The 19099-nt window shown below is 46.7% G+C and overlaps 1 protein-coding gene across 3 annotated transcripts in view; it reads right to left on the bottom strand.

Annotated features, from left to right (window-relative positions):
* SYT9 (synaptotagmin 9) overlaps positions 1–19099 on the bottom strand; it is a 182358-nt gene that overhangs the window by 26509 nt on the left and 136750 nt on the right. The window contains exons 6-7 of one of the 3 annotated variants that reach the window (XM_036028948.1): positions 17940–18069; positions 8691–11542 (exon numbers count right to left, since the gene is read on the bottom strand). In XM_036028948.1, the coding sequence (XP_035884841.1) occupies positions 11486–11542; positions 17940–18069 (187 nt within the window). In that variant the 3' untranslated portion in view covers positions 8691–11485. Of the gene's footprint in view, positions 1–8690; positions 11543–17939; positions 18070–19099 lie in introns of those variants that run through there. The other 2 variants (XR_004903904.1, XM_028517552.2) reach the window with 2 other exon arrangements.

Here is a 19099-nt window from a genome sequence, read left to right as displayed (position 1 = left end):
TGCAATAGCCACGATACTGGAGCCAAAAGGGCACAGTGCATGTCTGTGCTCTGAATGATGAGAGGTACTCATCAGTAGATGAGTGGATAGAGAAATGGTGGTACATACATACGATGGAGTATTGCTCGTCCATAAAAAGGAATGAAATCTGTGGCTCTCTATGGAGCACGCCCATGCCTTTCCCTAGCCCCTTCCCCCAGGTGCATTTCCCTTGCCTCTTTCCTAAGCTCCAAGGGCCCTTTTTCCCTACTCTGTAACTTGTTTCCTGAGCCCATTTCTTCTACAGCTCACTTTTTCTTTTTGTTTACCTCTGTGGCTTTCTAAATAAACTTTGAGTCTTGACTCTGAATCCTTTCTCAGCCAGAACTCAAGGGCCAAGGTTGCTGACCCTCTAACTAAGCTGTAAGTTCCCACAACACTCAGTAAAGTATTTTGCACATGATAAACACTCGCTAAGTGTTTGATGAATAAAATCAAATATTTTGAGTGTGGTCACAACTTATCTAACAAAGATTCTCCATTGTGAGGCTTGATATAGAATTTTCTGGAACTATCTCTTATCAAAATATCTCATAACCAATCTAACTTCTCTTGGCTTTAATAATTTCTGGCATTTCCCACTCATATCATACTCATCCCTGACATTTATAAACAAGAAAAAAATCCCTTTTCCTCATTAAAAGTAATCTCTTCAGGCCAGTGGGAACTGAATATATACCTAATTACTTACCGGGTTTGGCCCAGATATGGAGACACTGCTGATGGTGTATGACAAAAGAAAAAAGTAACATCACCTGCTACGATCATAATGAAGCCCCCAATAAGTTATAATAGCATGCCCTAAGTTACTAATTTCAAGGAATGTAAGTTTAATCTGTTTGGCCTTCAGGTAAAATTGATGCCATATTTATAAAAAAGAAAAAGAAAAAAGAATGACATCTTACCATTTGTGACAGGCTGGATAGACCTAGAAGGTATTATGTTAAGTGCAGTAAGTTGGACAGAGAAAGACAATTGCTGTATGATTTCACTTATATGTGGAATCCAAAACACAAAATAGATATACAAACAAAACTGAAACAGACTTACACACACAGAGAAGAAGCTGATGGTTGCCAGAGGGGAGGGGGTTGAGTGACTGGGTGAAGAGATTAAGAAGTATAAACTGGCAGTTACAGAACAGTCACAGAGATGCCAAGTTCAGCACAGGGAACATAGTCAACAATATTGTAAGAACTGTGCATGGTGTCAGATGGGTCCTGGACTTATATTGGAGGGTCACTTTGCAAGGTACATAAATGTCTAGCCATCATGCAGTACCTGAAAATAATATATTGAATGTCGACTGTAGTTGAAAAAACATGTTAAGTTTAATGTGGAGTTGACTCGGACGGAGTTGCTAAACCTTCCTCCAGTCCTGGCCTGCTCTGGGACCCAGCGCTGGCTGTCTCAGTGCTGCTGTCTGTCCCACCCTCGCCCCGTCCTCTCCTGCTTGCTGGGAGGGCACCCCATCTGTCTGAGCTCCCTGGATGACTTTTTTTCAGTCCTCACTCTCGGCCTCAGCAGGGAGAGGGGTGCCATGCAAAGAATCCGCCTATTGGAGTCAAGGTCCCTTCTCTTCCCAGTAGGGTCACAGTTGAGTCTGGACTCTTCTTACTGACATGTGGGCCACCTGGGAAAACCTGCAGCCTCCTGAATTCATGGATGGCTCTTGTCAGTAAAACCTGGAGCTTTCCCACATGTTTTCCCCAATGGATCTGGCCTTAAAATTCAGGCTGTCAATTAGACAGTTGTCAGCAGATCTGGGGCATAGGCATCTTCATTTAAAAACCCACCTGCCTTCTTTACACGGCCTTGAGCCATGAACAGAATCTGACCGGCTGGCAGCTAAGAAAAGGGTACGAGGCAGGACTGCTGTTTGTGCTCAGATGTGTGAGGGGTGGGTGGTTGAAAGCTAGGAGGCTGGTTGTGAACACAATATATCTTCCAGGAAGAGCATGCTTCACAAGGTCATAAGTGAATGGTACATTCTGTCAAATTCCTCTGCTCTTGGCACAGAAACTTCTTGATCTTCCCTCTCTCCTGGTCAGCTCCCCCATCCCTCAATCCCTCACTCATGTCCCAAACACCCTGTCCCTTCTCTACCATTCTGTAGCTTGGTAGACGACAGGACCATCAGCCAACACAGAGGCCTGGTTCTCAGCCCAGCCTCTTCCCTCTCCCTGACTTCTCACAAACCTCCTCAAGGCCATTTGTTCCTTCTTCCTCACCCATCCCTTCTATGTCTGCTCACTTCAGGCCAAGCCCAGTGCATCTTTTTTTTTCATCCTTACCCAAGGATATGCTTACTGATTTTAGAGAGAGAGAGAGAGGTGAGAGAGAGAGAGAGATGTGAGAGAGAAACACATTCGATGGTTTGGTTGCCTTCACATGTACCCTGACTAGGGTTCGATCCTACAATGTGGATGTATGTGCCCTGACCAGGAATTGAACCTGGAACCTTTTGGTGTACAGCATGACATTCCAACCGATTAAGCCACCTGGCCAGAGCAGCCCAGCGCATCCTGACCTCTGCCTCTCTCCTTGTCCTTCCTGTCACCCACACTCCTCCAGATGGTCAGGTGTTCCTTTTAAAACGTAAATTTGAGCATGCTGAAGCTCTTCTTAAAATCATTCCAGAGCTCCCTCACTGCCCCAGCAGAGAGTTCTAAGGCCTCGTTGTAGCTGAAGGAGCCTTTCCCTTCCATTCTGGCCTCATGTCTGTCCTCCATGTACCCTGGGTCTCAGTCACCCTCAACTCCTTGGTGTCCCAGGTTCCACACTCCTCTCTCATACCTTCCTGCATTTGAACGTGTTGCCTTTCTCCTCGAAATTCCTTTTTTCTCTTTGCTCAACGGGAGGATTTCTACTCATTTTCAAGAGCCTGCCCAAAAGGTTCAATGTCTAGTCACTACCCTTCCCCAGTGGGTGGCTGGGAACTCTCTCATCTGTGCTGCCACACGAGTTCTGAAGACACAGACTGTACAATTTACTGTCAGATGCCCCCTGGCCCCACGCCCTTCAGGGCAGGTCCTCAGCACAGCACGGGCAGGAGAGCAGTCCCGTCCGCTTGGGGGACTCTTTCGTAACAGTGACACAGTCATCCAGCAAGAATTGCCTCTGCCTTCCTTCTGTGGCTTTACCCAACATTGTCCTTCAATCATAAACACACAGTTGGTGTCTCTGGGATGTTTAAGCATTCTAAGGCTGAGCCCAGCTCCAAACCAGACGGTTAAATATTTGAGATAAAAATAATGTATTTGTGCTCACGCAAATGTGGGGACACAAACTCAGGTACGCGGCATCTTATGCAGAGAAGCTAAAACCAAGGGGTGGTGATGTTTCCTGACAAAGAGACGGGATGAAGAGCTGGGAGTCCTGGTCTGTTGGAGGGAAAGTATTCTGGATGGCCCGAAAGACGCCTGCAGTTGGCTGTGGGCCCACATTCCTCTCAGTCCTCCCTCACAACCGCACAACTACCCCGGCCTCTCTAAGTGTGCACGGCCTTCACTCCCCCTTTTCAGAGTCTGGATCACGACCCACTATTGGGTTTGGAAATCAACTGAATGGTGTGACCAGTTTTTTTTTAAACAAAGTAAAAATTTTTCAAAAAACGCATCACATGTATGTGTATTATTTCATGAGGCTTTTGTTTCAATTTTCTGTCTGCACGTGTCATGAGGTACACAGTATTTCTCACTGTAAATCACAGCCAATGTTGTTTGAGGCGTACTGCTCCATTCCCTGCATAATCAGGAGCTTAATGAACTACTGCCTTCTACACCTCACATTCTTAACATCGAAGTCTCTGTGAATCATCGGAAGTTCCAGAAGCCAGAGAAATGACACACTTGGAACATCCCCAGAAAAGTTATCTATTTTGAATACTGTAGTAACATCATCAAAAATCAGGGACAGAAAGCTGGGTGGCGTTCTATTTTCCTCTTCTTCAAAATTGGTGAGCATCTCTCCCAGGTGGGTATGATGCCGGATGTTTTCATATACATTGTATCATTTAACCACCACAATAAGCATTCAAAACTAGGTGCTACCCACCCCATTTCATGGAGGAGGAAGCTCATCCTCAGAGATTTGGGAGTTTGCTCAAGTGCACAGTTCTCAGCTCTGAGCTGGCATTAGCGCCCCCTCCCTGTTAGACAGTAATATGACACAGCTGGGCTAGTCTGCCAGGAAATTTTGCTGGTTCACACCTACCTCTTGGATGAATGCATTTGGCTCCTTCAATTTTCATCTGCTGCGACCCCAGTAGCTCTTGCTTTCATCTCTTTTACACATTCAGTTTCCAAATTAGATCTGACTTCAGGAAGGAGTTCAACAGTAACAACAAAACCCTCTGCAAACTGCACCCCACTGTGTTAAACAATTTAAGCCCTTGGGTGTGTGCTTAAATTTCCTAAGTATTAACTTACATTTGTACATACCTAGATGCATATGAAGAGCAGATTGCAAAAGATTTAGAATTATGTAAAACCTTCATGGGTCGTTCAGCCTGGGAGTCAGACTCAGCAAGTTTCCATAATATGATCCAAATTCAAATCCACGTTAATCCCACTGTAAAACTTGCTGGAGCTTTGAAGGTTACCTTGTCCCCTCCCAGCAAAACTGACTCCAAGTCTCCTTTAATTATCTTTCATCTCCCTACCCTACTCTCCCCAGCCAAACCACCAAATTCCTTTCCCTGTGGCTGCCTGCCCTCCACCATTTCTCCCTCTCCCAAACCTACTCTGCCTTCCGATTCTTCAACCACAACTCCTTTTACAACCTCCCACCTCGCCCCACTCAACAGCTACTCAGCAGGCATGTCCCACTGAGCAACACAGAGCATTAGAAACAGGCCACCAGATGTTCTCTGATCACAGAGGGGAGGTAATAGTGGAGGGGGCCCTGCCTTTAACTCCAGAGCCCTCTTCTCTGGGTGGGAATGAGCGAAGGCCTGAGTCTGGTCCAGATCTGTCTCTTCTATCATAGCCTTGGTTCCCCATCATTCTGTGGCTCACGGAGTCAGTCCCCTTCTGGTCTTTGCAGCTGGTGCGCTAAGCAAAAGTGATAACAATCTGTCTGCAATTGCGCAAAGACTCTTGTAAAGCTCAGAGCCACCCACCTCATCTGTAACACAAGACTCAGTGCTGCATTTCCAGGGCTATCGCTATTATTAGTTCTGTTCCTAGTTCCTGCAACTGAGGAAGCCCCTACCCAGCAGAGAAGTCTCCTGGGCTCCCATGAATTCAAACACAGTCTGAAAAGACTGTGAAGGAAACTACATTTGTGCTGCCGGCTTCAGAGAATCCCTGGCTTGCAGCAGTAGGAGAAACATCTGGACTGAGAAGTGCTTGAAGACTCCCATGTGATTCTAAATCCTCTTCTTTCCTATTATCCCCCTTCCTGCTTTCAAGCATCTCTGTTGGCTGCTGAGGCTGGAGCTAAAAGCTCTTTCCCTGTAACAAAGCTCAGCTTTCTCAAGGCCTTTGACGTGTGAGAGCAGGACTAGGTGGAGCAGATGGGCACTGGGTGTGAAAGCTTAGATTCTGCTGGGCTCAGCAGTGCTCCTGATTTCCCCTCATCCTGGGATTGTAGGGTTTCTTGCATCACTATTTCTTTCTCTGCAAGGATCCCTGGATCCTTATTCCTGGTATAAGAGTTAGTTCCAGGTAAGCCCACAATGGCATGCTTCTTTGGTTCCACATTACTTTTAAGTGGCAGGATTAGAGCTATTAGTACTAATCCTGGGAGTGGGCATTCTGCAATTTTAGGAACTTGTAATTTCAAATGCAAGTGAAGATCAGATTCTCTCAGCCTCAGATCCTCACCTACAAATACAATGTAGACTTTGCAGGTTCCAGGTGCACAGGCGGACAGCTGTCCTGCCATGCTGAGGGGTCCTCTCATACAATTTTTCATAGCCAAGGGGCCTTGGTTGTCAACTCATTCCCCGGCTTTGTGTGCCGAAGTCTAACTCATACACCCTTGGCCTCCACCAACAGGCTGACCCAGCCTGCCAAGCTGGGGTCCTGCTTGGAGCTCCTTCAACCCTAAAAGTCTGCCATGAAGACCTCTGCCATCACTCTAACACTGGAAGCCCACTCTGACCCCTGCCTGACTCTTGGGTACCTTGTTAGAGGCTGGATCTGGGGCCACAGTCAGTGACACAGGGAAGGGCCCAGCCTCGATCTCTGGATGGAAGCTTCTAGAACAAGGATCAGAGCACCAGATGCTCAGCTTTCATATGTTGATTTTGGATTCTGCAAACCCCTTTGCACCCAATTCACCCATGCCCACTTTCCCCCTATGAGCAGGAGGGGACTGTTCTCATCCAGCTTTGTCCTTGATGTGACCCTGACTCCAGTCAACGAGGAAGGAGAACAAGGTCCAACAAAAGCACTCTGCCTGGGCCCTGGCTGGTGTGGATTAAGCACTGGCCTTCAAACCAAAGGGTTGCTCGTTCAATTCCCAGTCAGGGCACATCCCTGGGTTGCAGGCCAGGTCCCCAGTAGGGTATGTGTGAGGGGCAACCACACACTGATGTTCCTCTCCTTCTTTCTCTCTCCCTTCTCCTTGAAAATAAATAAATAAAACATTTTTAAAAAAAGCACTATGTCTATACTCTATATTTTTTAGAAAAGCACATGACCCTTCTAGAATGTTTACATTGTTTACATTTAGTCAGTCTCAATCCCTTTGCCTGGCATTTGCTTTCTTGATTGGTTTTATGACCTCCCTCTAGTAAAGTTTCCCACTCTGGATGCTTATTATCAATGCGTACAATATTGAAGCATGCTTCATTCAGATCCCTCAGCTACACAGGAGAAAAATCACACCTTTGCTTTCGTTTCATAACTGCGGTCTTCCTGACAGACTGAGCACAACCCCTGAGAGCACATCTGTACCTAGGAGTTAAGACTGCATTGCGTAAGGGTTTAGTGATTTGTAAAGCTCCCCTGGCTTTTTAGAACTGCCCACCATTCCTTATTTTTAAGCATTTCAATGATCAATACCATCACATTTTGTATTCTGAAATTTATTTAAAGTGGAGGAAAATATGTAATTTTAGCACTGTTAGCCATAGACTTTAACATACAATTAAGCTTTAGTGTACAATAAAAAATATAGGATTACTCAAAGTAATCTATAGATACAACTCAATTCCTATCAAAATAACAGTGGCACATTTCACTGATCTAGAACAAATACTCCAAAAGTTTATGTGGAACCAAAAAAGACTCTGAATAGCCTTGGCAATCTTTAGAAAGAAGAATATAGTTGGAGGGATCACAATACCTGATATCAAACTGTATTACAAGGCCACTGTAGGCAAAATAACATGGTACTAACATAACAGACACACAGACTAATGGAACCGAACAGAGAGCCCAGAAATAAACCCATGTCTCCATCATCAATTAATATTTGACAAAAGGGACGGGGCATAAAATGGAGTAAAAACAGGCTCTTCAATAAATGGTGTTGGGAGATTTGGATGAGTAGATGCAAAAAACTGAAACTCTATCACCCACTTACACCAATATTTTTGCCAATATAAGTCCTAGAGCAAGGGAAGTAAGGGGAAAAAAGAAACAGATGGGACTACATCAAACTAAAAAGCGTCTGTATGGGTAAAGAAATCATCATTAAAAGGAAAAGACAACTGAATGTATGGGAGAACATATTTGCCAATGATACCTTGGACAAGGGTTTGATCTCCAAAGTATATAAAGAGCTCATATGACTCAACACCAGGAAAACAAACAATCCAGTTAAAAAAAAATGGGCCAAGGACCTGAATGGACACTTCTCCAAGGAGGACATACAGAGGGCCCATGGACATATGAAGAGATGCTCAATATCACTAGCCACAGGGAGATGCAAATTAAAACCACAGTGAGATACTACTTCACACCAGTCAGAATGGCCATCATAAACAAATCAACAAACAATGAGGGCTGATGAGGATGTGGAGAAAAGGGAATCCTAGTGCACTGTTGGTAGGAATGCAGACTGGTGCAGCCACTGTGGAAAACAGTACAGAATTTCCTCAAAAAATAAAAAATGGAACTGCCTTTTGACCACTGCTGGGAATACACCCTAAGAATCCTGAGTCACCAGTTTAAAAGAACTTAGGCACTCCTATGTTCATAGTGGTGCTACTTACAATAGCCAAGTGCTGGAAATAGCCTAGGTGTCCATCAGTAAATGAGTGGATCAAAAAACTGTGGCATATTTACGCCATGGAATACTATGCAGCAGAAAGAAAGAAGAACTCCTACCTTTTGCGACAGCATGTGTGGAAATGGAGAGCATTTTGCTAAATGAAATAAGCCAAGGGTGAAAGACAAATACCGTATAATCTCACTTATGAGAGGAATCTAATGAACAAAATAAACTAATGAGCAAAACAGAACAAGAGACATGGAGACACGGAACAGACTGACAGCAGCCAAAGGGGAGTGGTAGGGAGATAATGGTGGAAAGAAGGGGAAGGGATTAGACAGAGAACGTGTATGAATGACCCATGGACATGGACAATGGTGTGGGGATTGACTGTGGGAGTGGCAGGTGGACTGGGTGGAGGAGGGCAAAGGGGAAAAATTGGGACAACTGTAATAGAATAACAATAGCACATGCACACACACAAATACAGGATTAAAAGAGAATGTTCAAGTTGCTCAAGTACTATTATTAAATTATTATTAAATGAGTATAGATTTTCATTTTCATTCTAAACTAATGAATTGCAGTACATGGGGAACATGTAACCAGGAAAGGACAGGGATGTTGCTGATCTTCGCCCCTGAGGAACCGCACAGGATGGAGAGCTGCCCAGGGCTCCTGCAAATCCACGCAGGATTTGAATTTGCCTTTGGTAAATAAGATACAGAGCAAAAGGAAAGCAGTTTCTCGTTGTTTACATTGTGTGTCATTAACAGCAGAGTCCTTCTTTTGGCCATAACTGTTTCAATACACAAGCTGATTAACCGAACATCAATAATTTGTTTTTTTAAAAACGCTTTACTGACTGTCTACCACGTGCCACATACTTCGTTAGGTATTGTACATACGTGGTGAGCGAGACAGAAGGGCTGACCCCATGGCAGCTCTGGGAATGGTTTTCTGTGTCCCTGAGAGGGTGTCTTCTGTTTCAGGCACAGAAATCCCACCTCGAGTTGCTTACACCACAAAGGAAACTTACATGCTTACATGTTCATAAAGGCCTGAGCAAACACTACACTCAGGAGAGGCTCGTTCAGCCATGTGCCTGAGGGTCAGGATACTTTTTATCTATTCTGCCACCCATGGAGTTAGCCTCACCCTAAGCCTGGCCTCTCCAGAGGTCCTACAGGGCTACAGCTGCTCCTGGGAGATAGGCTTCCTTGTTTACATCACAGGGAAGAAAGATCATCTTTGTCCAAGCATCCGCACAGAAAGGTCTATAATACTGTCTGATTAAATCAGCCGACGCAGTGCTAATCCCCACGGCTGGCTTGACTGGTTTAGCCTGGGACTAGGTTGTAGTTCCATTACTGGAGCCAAGATTCCTAGCATCCCCAATGAGAAGTCAGGGTCATCAGAGAGAGGGCACTGGTGCCAGGGAGGTGTAACAAGCAAATGTTCATGCTGTCCTGGGGGGGTATCTGCAGAATGGGGCAGACCCCTGCCAGCAATCCTGCTTTTTGTATTTGGGGCATAAGAGTAAAGCCAACTCCCCCAACATCGCTGACTACAGAATACACTCTTCATTAACTTGACTTTACTATTCTATTGCCTTCATTAGCAACTTTATTCCCAGAGAATAAAATAGTTGCCAAACTAAGTAAAAATTGCAAACAAACTTATTGCGCATTTTGGGGACCTCCCAAAAGACGATCAACTCTTCCTTAGAAAGCATCGACAGTTTACACCCCCAAACTCTTTGAACCCTGGTCTCAAAATCCTTGCCTTTCTCTGTCCACCTAAACTATCATATCATGATATTCACCCAGTTGTAGCCAAGCCCCTCAGGCCCTGTCTCAAAACCCTTACCACAATGAAAGAGCAACCTCAAACTAAACTTCAAAATCTTCATAAATCAGACTTTGCCTCTCCCCTTCCATTACCAGGCAAGCAATAAACCATTCTGTCTTATCAACAGGTTGTTCTGGTGGAACTTGGGAGGGAGCATTCAACAGGCACATACCCTGAAAGGTCATTTCCAGGAGCAGTGGTCTTCCTGAGGTCCTCCTGCGGTCTGCTGCCAGGATGCTCCACCCTGGCTCCGGACCCTTTCACCCAGGAAGTGCTCTCCTCCCCACAGACAACCCCAAGGAGGTGTGGTTCTTTGAGAGGCTGGCATACGCCACTCTAGTTCATTTCATCTAGGGGGAAGAATCAGCCAGGGGCCCATTATATTAGCAATCACTTCTGAATGCCATTCCTGGAGCTAGAGACTGTTAAGACTTAAGCCCACTGTTAACCATTCCTTACTTAATTACTATTCAAGTGTGCCGCAGGAACGGCCCAGGGCAGTGACTGCTGGTGCATCTGTGAATGACAGAATAGTCAAGATGCACTTGTCTTTCTGTTCAGGCAGCAATGCTATTTTCGAACATATCGTTATCCCTCACGCCTCCTGTGTTCACCTTAATGCTCCCGTGTTGGGTATGATTACTACCTCTCGAGACCTTTGCAAGAGTCACTAGTTTTTGTATCCAGGCTGAAGATGAGAAAATGTTTAGCATCCTTTTTTGTACAGATAACACAAGAAAAAAGACTTGCTTGGGAAATTTAAATGCCCTTGGCTTTGTTTGCTGACCACGCCCTCCACCAGGTAGAAACACACACCCCATTAGCACGAACCATCCTGCTTGTCCCAACTGCGTTCTGGCCACTTACAGCAACTGGCATGGGTTCTAACAGGCTTGTTAATGCTTTTCAGATTCCCAAAACATGGAGCGCATTTTTATGTTCTTTGCAATCAGTTTTGCTTCAGTGGCCCTGCAGGTATTTATGGACACTGGCACGCTAAATCCCATCAATAAAAATAGCTTTGGGGGGTAGGGAGGGGAAATCTCAGTTTATAAGTCCCTTATTTTGTCCAAAAAAAGACTATCCCACTATTTTTCTCTTTCTCATCTTCACATATAGGTGGAGCGAATCATTACCTTGCATAAAACTGCTGCTAAAATGTTTCCCTGGTGAGGAAATCCAACTGGAGGACCAATATCCTTGTCACCTCCCGACCAGTTGTCATTCAAGGGGCAAGGGTCTGCCCTCACCACAGGGATCTCTGTGGTGTTTCCGTTTCCTCTGTCTCTTATGAAAACAGACACTGAAGCACTTTAGTGCCTGGCCATCCACGTAAGCTCAAGAGGAACCTTCATGATTTGGTAAGATGCCTTAGTTACAGTTCTGAATATTCCTCAAGTGCACTCAAAATGTGAAGCCAGTGGTATCATCAGAAGGCAGTACGTGGGAGCCAGGGGAGCAAATGACCTCGTCTCACGTCCTCCTCCTAAAAGGAGAAAAGGTAATTCAAGCCTGGAGCTTAATAAGGACCATCTCCATTCGAAGAGTCTACTGCAAACTCAGTCTCAATATCTTTTACATCGCCCCGAACTGACTTCTACTTTGGGATCCACTGAATGGGGAATTGTGGAACTTCAGAACCAAAGGAACCCAATCGCTTTCATTATATGACTCTTTCATTCAATCATCAAATACTAACTCAATATCTATATAATAGAGATAGTGTTTCCATTCCCTGTAAACCGTGTTGTTCCATGCAATTAATAATCAATGCCATATATTCCAGCACATCAAAGGCAAATAACATAAGGTCAATGATCAGCTAGTCCCTCATGAAGCAAGAGCCAGGCCTTGTCTGAAAAGAGACACACTGAAATTTCTACATGTTCCCTTAGATGTTGAGATGAAACTTTGGCTATCTGAGCCAAGACAGGGGTTGAGGGGACACATGCCACACATATAAAGGAAGTGTCCACCAGCCAGGAAGGGAAGGAGAGAGCCTTTGGTGGAGGAAATAGGTGCGAGAAGGATAAGAGGCTCTGATGTAAGGACCTAGTTTCACCCTCAGGCTTGAAACCCTGAGTTTCAGGTGGGTTAAGGAGGCAGCTGAAGGCACAGGTGACCCCTGTGCCCACACAAGGCCAGAGGAACAATGTAGAAACGGCTAAGCAGCAGCATGTAGTGTAATGGCACCAGGTTTCCTGGAGCACCCATGTGTCCTCGAATGCTCACAGGATGTGGAAAGGAGGTGACAGTATTGGTGACAGAGTTTCAGGGGGCCTCCAATAAGTGGAGAAGTGCCCCTGGACCAAGGGTTACAAAGAAGACCTCCTGGTCCAGGCACCCAATGGGATGGGCTGCCAGACTCGAGACCTTCAGGGCCATCAACAGCGCAAATGGGGTCTGGTCAGCCTCAAAGTGGGCGACCAAAGTGGCTGCTCCTCCAAGGAACAGCCCTCTTGCCTGGCTGGTGCCGAGGACAGGCTCACGTTCCACCCACAGCGACGCTCAGCAGCACAGGCAGTGACGGAGGTGTCTGGACAACACACTCAAACCGCAAGTACCCCAACCCCCGCCTGCCACAAGCTTTGGGCTTCCCTGCACCTACACGCCAGCTTGGGAAGGAGGAGGCAGGAGATCTCTAAGAGGAAGGAAAAGAGTTCTAGTTGGAAAACTAGATGTTACATTTGATTGAATATTTATCCCAAAGAGACTGATATAAACTGGAAATCACTGAAAAGCAATACTTGGCAAGATCAAGTTTATATTCTTCCCTTCCTGTTTTTTACTAAGATGGTATCTGTTTTAGATAAAGAAATTTCTTTGCACTATTTTCATGTACTTTTAAATGTTTCTTGTCCTCTCAGTTCCCACCCAGAACAGACACCACTGCACCACGTGTGGGGGAGCCTGTCATGACAGGAGGAAGACGGTGTGATGACGTGTGGCCTCCGTGTGCTCACCACTCATCTTCTCCATCACTACCCTGACACGCACATTAGGCTCCTTCATGCTCTGTGCTTGCACCATGCCTACATGGGCAAAGCATGTGATCACCTGCCAGGGTTCACTCCCTACTAACGGGGACTAGAGTTTGCGGTGTTTCCAGACCCCCAAGCTGGGGTGCTGAGGGGCACCTCACGAACCTTCTGCTTGCTGAGTGGCAATGCTTCCAAAGGCTTTCCCTGTCCTATGCCTCAGGCCACGCTTTTTCAAAATAGTTTTTCTGTCTCAGTTCCCTTCTCTGCTGGTCTAATACTCATCCGAACTCCTTGATGAGAACCTGATTTGCTCGGGTTTTCTAGTCACCCACCCTCCTCCTGGAGCGTCACTCCTGTTTCCTCCATCTGCTGTGACTAGCAGTTTCCCCAGAGAGCTAAAGCCTCTGACTCCCTCGCTTCAAAGTCTGGGTGGCAGTGTGTTCACTTCTGCCAATGACTCTGTCCCGCCAGGACCCTTCTCGGGAAGTCTGCTCCCACATTCCTGCTGGAGTGAGCACCAGATCACATTTCCACAGCCTGAGGAGAACTGGACCAGGGTGGACACCTAACCCAACCTGGGCAACCAGGACTCCTGGTAGGCTCTTATGCCCCTTTAAAAGGCCCAAGAGTGCAATTCCCTGTGGAGTCTGCTATTTGCTTTAGTTCTACAGCTCTAAGTTCACAAGGCAGAGGATGGTAGATGAAGACTCTGCCTGCCAGGGTTCACTATGCCGCACCTGCCCCCTAGTTATACTGAGAATTGTAGAACCCTGAGTCCCAGGGGACATTGGGCTCCCTGAGGTGGTCCCAGCATTCTGCCAAGACTAGTTGGGTGCAGAATCCCATTAGCCTTCCAGGCGTACATAGAAAAGGCTGTGCTTGGAGACAGGAAGACCAGTCCACACCTGGGCAGCCCCTGAGGAGAGCTTTGAATTTAGAAACTTGCATCTCTGCCAGTCAGGACAGTGCTGCTGATCTTCACTGTGAATTCTGATTAGAGCCTCTGTCTTCTCTTTTCAAAAAGTAAAACTGGATTTAACCAAACAGTGTCTGTGCCTGGCCTTCCCATCAAACCGGTTACAAACTGTTAATGAAGAGGGTGTATACAGCACTACACACGGAGGCGATGGAAACCTGGAGCTATTTCTATGATTCTCCCCGGGGATCATGATGTAGGTCAGCTCCACACCCAGGAGGGTGGGCAGGATGCCAGGGTGGGGCCAGGCAAGCACCATCTTCTCTCGGATAATTCGGTGCAGGGGGCCGTGGTGGGAGTTCTGAGAGTTCTGTCATCTCCTGAGGCCCTGCAGAAGAGGTGCTCCTGTCCCTGGTTCTCAGGCAGCCTGCTCTTGGGGTATCTGCACAGCTTCCCAGGCCTCTGACACCATGCACAGAACAGGAAGTGGGACTGGCTGACCTTTGAGTGTGCAGTGAAGCCATCCAGAATCCCTGACAAAGAAATGGGTTTTTGAACTCCTTGGCTTTGAAGACTCCATCTGCCACCTGCCCTGGCAAGGTCAGGGTAATTTGGACGCAGCCCTGAGCAGGTTGCCAGATCTCTGCAGGGATCAGGGTTGAGTCCTAACTTAGTCCCTCAGCCCCTGGCAGTAAGAGCTTCTGCCAGGGCAGCCTCCCTTTACACTACATCCTAATCCCAACTATCCCATATTCTCTCTTTTCCCTTTCTCTCTCTCTCATTCAAACACACATGCTTATGTACACACACACACACACACACACACGAGAACTGGGACTTAATTACTGTTTTTGTTTTAAAGCAGATATTTAAAGGAAAAGGGTATAACAGCAACTTATCCTTATGGATGAAGAAGAAAGGAGAAGGAACAGAAACTATATATGTGCATCTATGTCCAGCAAAGTTGCAAATGACCCCTCCCCGTAATCTGAGGTAACAGCTTGTGGGGGTGCATAGGGCAGGGGATTTCTTCCCTTCCTGTGATCCTCCATGACAGACATTATGGATGATGTTTCTTTATGTGACAGTCACATGAGGACACACAGTACTCACTCAGAGCGTGGGACACACACAATAATGACTATAACTGAGGGCTTTCCTGAGCATTTATTATGTGTCGGCCACTGTGCTTCACATACATTAGATGGTTGAAACCTCACTACCACCCTGTGTGATAGGCACTGTGGTGGCCCCTTGACAGAGGAGAAAACTCACACTCAGGAGGGGAAAACTTGCGAGTGGCAGCAGGGAGGGACTCGAATCTGCTGGGTCTGTCCAACTCCACAGTGAGTGCGTATCCCACCGCCCTGCCTCCAGCCTCCTCCACCCTCACGGCTGTTAGCAAAGTGCAGTGACCGGTCTGATACTGCCTTTCATCTCCTCTGGTACCAATGCCCCAATTCTGCTAGTTGCACACTTATTTTTGAAATTATCACTTCCTCCCTCAGGATGGATCTGGAGCCCTGGGTATGTGCTTCAAAGAACAGAAGGCCACAGGGCAGGGACAGCCTCCCTCAGCCCGCCCTTCATGGGAGGGCACAGGCGTTTCATTTCCTAGGTTCCGCTGTAACAGTTGAGAAGTAATCACCGTGTTAGCCGAAGTTATTTTAGCTGCTGGAACAATCGACTCCCAAGGCTCAGTGGGTTAACCCTAAAAGCATTAATTTCTCACTTACATAACCATCAAACACAGATTTGCAAAAAGCTAAGTGCTTAGGGTTAAGGAGTATCTCCCAGTAACCAAAGTCACACAGCGTCTTTTCCTTGGCAGCGAAGGAAGCTTCTAAGGTCCGCTGTCTACATGTCCCTTTGTGTCCCATGCAGGCACAGCTGCCCAGGGCCCCCGGTGCACGTGCCTCCTTGTGTCACTCCCTGGCAAGATCACTGAGAAAGAAATGCTTGCACACTGAAACAGGGCTCATGTCTCAGCCCACGCCATACCCCTTTTCCTTATCCTTTTCCATGTCCTGTGTCTTGAGAAGCAGAGAGCTTTGCCACTCTTTGACACTCCAAATTACAAAAAAAGAATTAAAGTCAGCAGTGACTTCATAAGGCTGCAAAAAGTCTACCACAACTGCCCTAATGGCCACAGCTAGTAACAGGCACAGGCAGTTTACTGAGCCCACAGGTGGACTCCTTGGAGACCCGCACCAGGAGCTGAAGAGCTGAGGTGCCATTTGGTCAGCATTAGTTCTCCAGTTACGTCTCAGGTGCTTCATAGAACCTGCAGGGCTCCTGTGGGGCTTAATTTTGAGTCCAAGAAAGAAAGAGTCTTGGTTTCCATGGCCTAGGGGCAGAGGTGTCCTCCTGGACCTGCAAATCGGGGGCCTTAGGCTCCTCCTGAATACCCTGAAGCTTAGAATCAATTCATAAATCCTGTCCTGTTCTTGTCCCGCCTCGGGGGGCACCATCTCCAACAAAGGAAGACTGTTCCTCTGTCCCCAGGCCAGATAGGGGGCCCCTCTGCCTCTCTACACTGCCTACATGTAGACTTCCACAGACTGACCTGACTGTGCCCGGCAGCAGCACCCACACTGAGTGAGGCTCTGGCACGGGGCGGGGGGGGGGGGGGGGGGGGGGGGGGGTCCTCTCAGGCTGGCTTTGATGGGGGGCAGAGCTGTTTGAGCTGGGATGGTAAGAGAAAATTTTCTGCCTGAAACCCATGTTCCCTGGTGCTCCCATTCCCAGGGGCTCAGTTCTCTTCGCCTACCAGGGGCAGGAGGAAGAACTGCTTCGTGGACAATCTCACCTAAGCATGACCAACACTTTCCGGCTTTGTCCTTCTGCAGCACTGGATGTGGGTGGTAATGATTATGAGTGTGCACTTCGACGAGTAGTTTACATACCATACTCTGTCTCTCTTATGGTGTATGAGCTCTTCCGTGGAAGGAAGGGATGGCATTTGACTCTAAATGTTACCAAGTGAGTGCAATTTATTTTTGAGAGGGTGAATTAGTACATAAATATAGAGTGAGTCAATGAGCAAAGAGGAATGGGAGGAGAGTAAAAGAGAAGTAAATCATGAGGAGTGAGAGAATGAATGAGGGTACAAGAGGCAGTCGCTGCCTCTTCTCTGCAAACAAAACCCTAGTTTTTAATTGGGCACATTTTCACCTAACAAAAAAATACATTTCCTACATGTCTATGTGACTAAGTTCTGTGACAAAGTTAACTGTAAGTGCCAAGGTTTCCTTGATGAGACATGAAGGAAAATCCTTGGAAAAGGAATGTGTGTGCTTTTGGCCACCTTGCTATGGCAAAGATGATATGTGATGGCTAGAGCTTGGCAGCCATCATGTACAATGAGGAGACCTCACAAAAAAAAAAAAAAAAAAAAAAGAAGCCACACTAGGTCAGTGAAGTAGAAGTCTAGGTCTCTGTTGGTCACAGAATCACTATAACAATCCAGACTACCTTCCTCTGGACCTTTATTATGGAAGACAGAAATAAATTTTCATTTCACTTGTTTTGTGGTCTGTTGTTTCTTAAGATTTTTATCACGTGTAGTTGAATCTGATACTAACCAACTTGTCCAGAATCACAAGTTCACGATAAAGCCAGTCCTAGCATCCAGGTCTCCTCTTTCCCAGTCTCAAGTTCTTTCTGATGTCAATCATAAGTCACTATATGATGGTCTGAAAATGTCACAGTCACCCAGAACCCGCAGATGCCTTTCAAATGTCAACCCAAAGCTGTAACGCAGAGTCAGGGAATCCTGACCTTTTATTAAAGACGATCAAAGTGAGGGATGGCCTCTGATCTGTGCTCAAAACCCACCAGGTGGGCGGAGATCACAGCCTCAGCCTCCGATTGAATGTCATTCCTAACAGCCCAGGAAAGTACACTGGAGGTTTTGGTGGTTCCTCGATTTCAATGGCCAAGCATTCCTGCTTCCACACAGCGGAGCATGTGGGCGGGGGTCTTACCTCCACCAGGGAATGCCAGTGTGCGATGGGCTTCCGAGGATACGACAACATTTCACTCCAGTGGTCTCTGCCCAGCCTCTCGGCTTTGTTGCCTACTTGACACACGCCGATGATCTCATTGTGACCTATACTGTGAAAATGGCCCACAATAGTTTTTTCTTAAAGTTGTGGCATGTAAGAACAGCAACTACTCAATGAAACCAATAAAGGAATTAGGGGAAGGGTGGTTCTTTTTATTCCCTAATTTAAAACCAGATGCTGGGTTTAACAGAATAGGAATTGGGATCCAATACTGTGCTCACGGGCACAGAGAAGAAGAGCGGAGTCTGGCCCTCACGCACCTAGGCTTTTGAAACAAGAAGAATGTGGCGTGCCTTAGCTTGTTCCCCAGAACCCCATGCTTGAAAAGCTCCCTGACGTATGCTAAGGACGCCACCTCTGTCTGGTTTTGGAGCTAGGTGGACCTCCTGGCCTCCAAGTCCATGGAATGAAAGGGGGACACCTGAAAGGAGTTTCTTGCAACAACAGCTGCTCAAATTCCTGCAAGAGGCAACCAAATACTGAGAGGGGGCAGTTCTGTGTCTGCCAGCCATAGCCTTGAACTCACAAAGTGGGCCTAGTCAAGGAGGCTCCAGGGTCTTCCTGCTTCCCCTCTCTTTCTCGAACATGTTTTCTTATGCTCTATCCTTCTTCCTCCCAAACCCAGCTTTGCTTCTTGGACCTGATTTAATTTCCTTACTGTAAAAAGATTCTGAGCTCCTTTAACTTTAGGGCTAATGTTTCTGAAACATTCCCTGGGTAGGTCCCTGCCTTAGCCCATTTTTTCCCCTCAGCAGATTTTGGTGAGAAATGCTTTGCATAACTAGAATAACATGGCCCATCCTTTAACTCTTAGGGAGCCAAACACACAGACTTTTTCTCTCCTTTTTTCTTCCTATTTGTGGAGGGAGCAAGGGGGAGACGAGCTGGGGCGGTGGGGTGAAGGGCATCTGAGTCTATGCTCACTGAAATCCGTTGCATGCAGAAGCTCTGCGGATTCTGCCGTGGAGTTTTCCAGGCCAGATTCACGAGTTCACTGAGAATTACACCGAGCAGAGCTCACATAATCAGGTTTGTCAATGCGGGAAACTTGGCAACGTCATGAAAAAATGCTGGCTTAG

This window comes from Phyllostomus discolor, chromosome 6, assembly GCF_004126475.2.
Source record: "Phyllostomus discolor isolate MPI-MPIP mPhyDis1 chromosome 6, mPhyDis1.pri.v3, whole genome shotgun sequence".
NCBI classification, from domain to species: Eukaryota; Metazoa; Chordata; class Mammalia; order Chiroptera; family Phyllostomidae; genus Phyllostomus; species Phyllostomus discolor.
The sequence above is the reverse complement of the archived record's forward strand: the minus strand, read 5'-3'. Positions and strand labels throughout refer to the sequence as shown.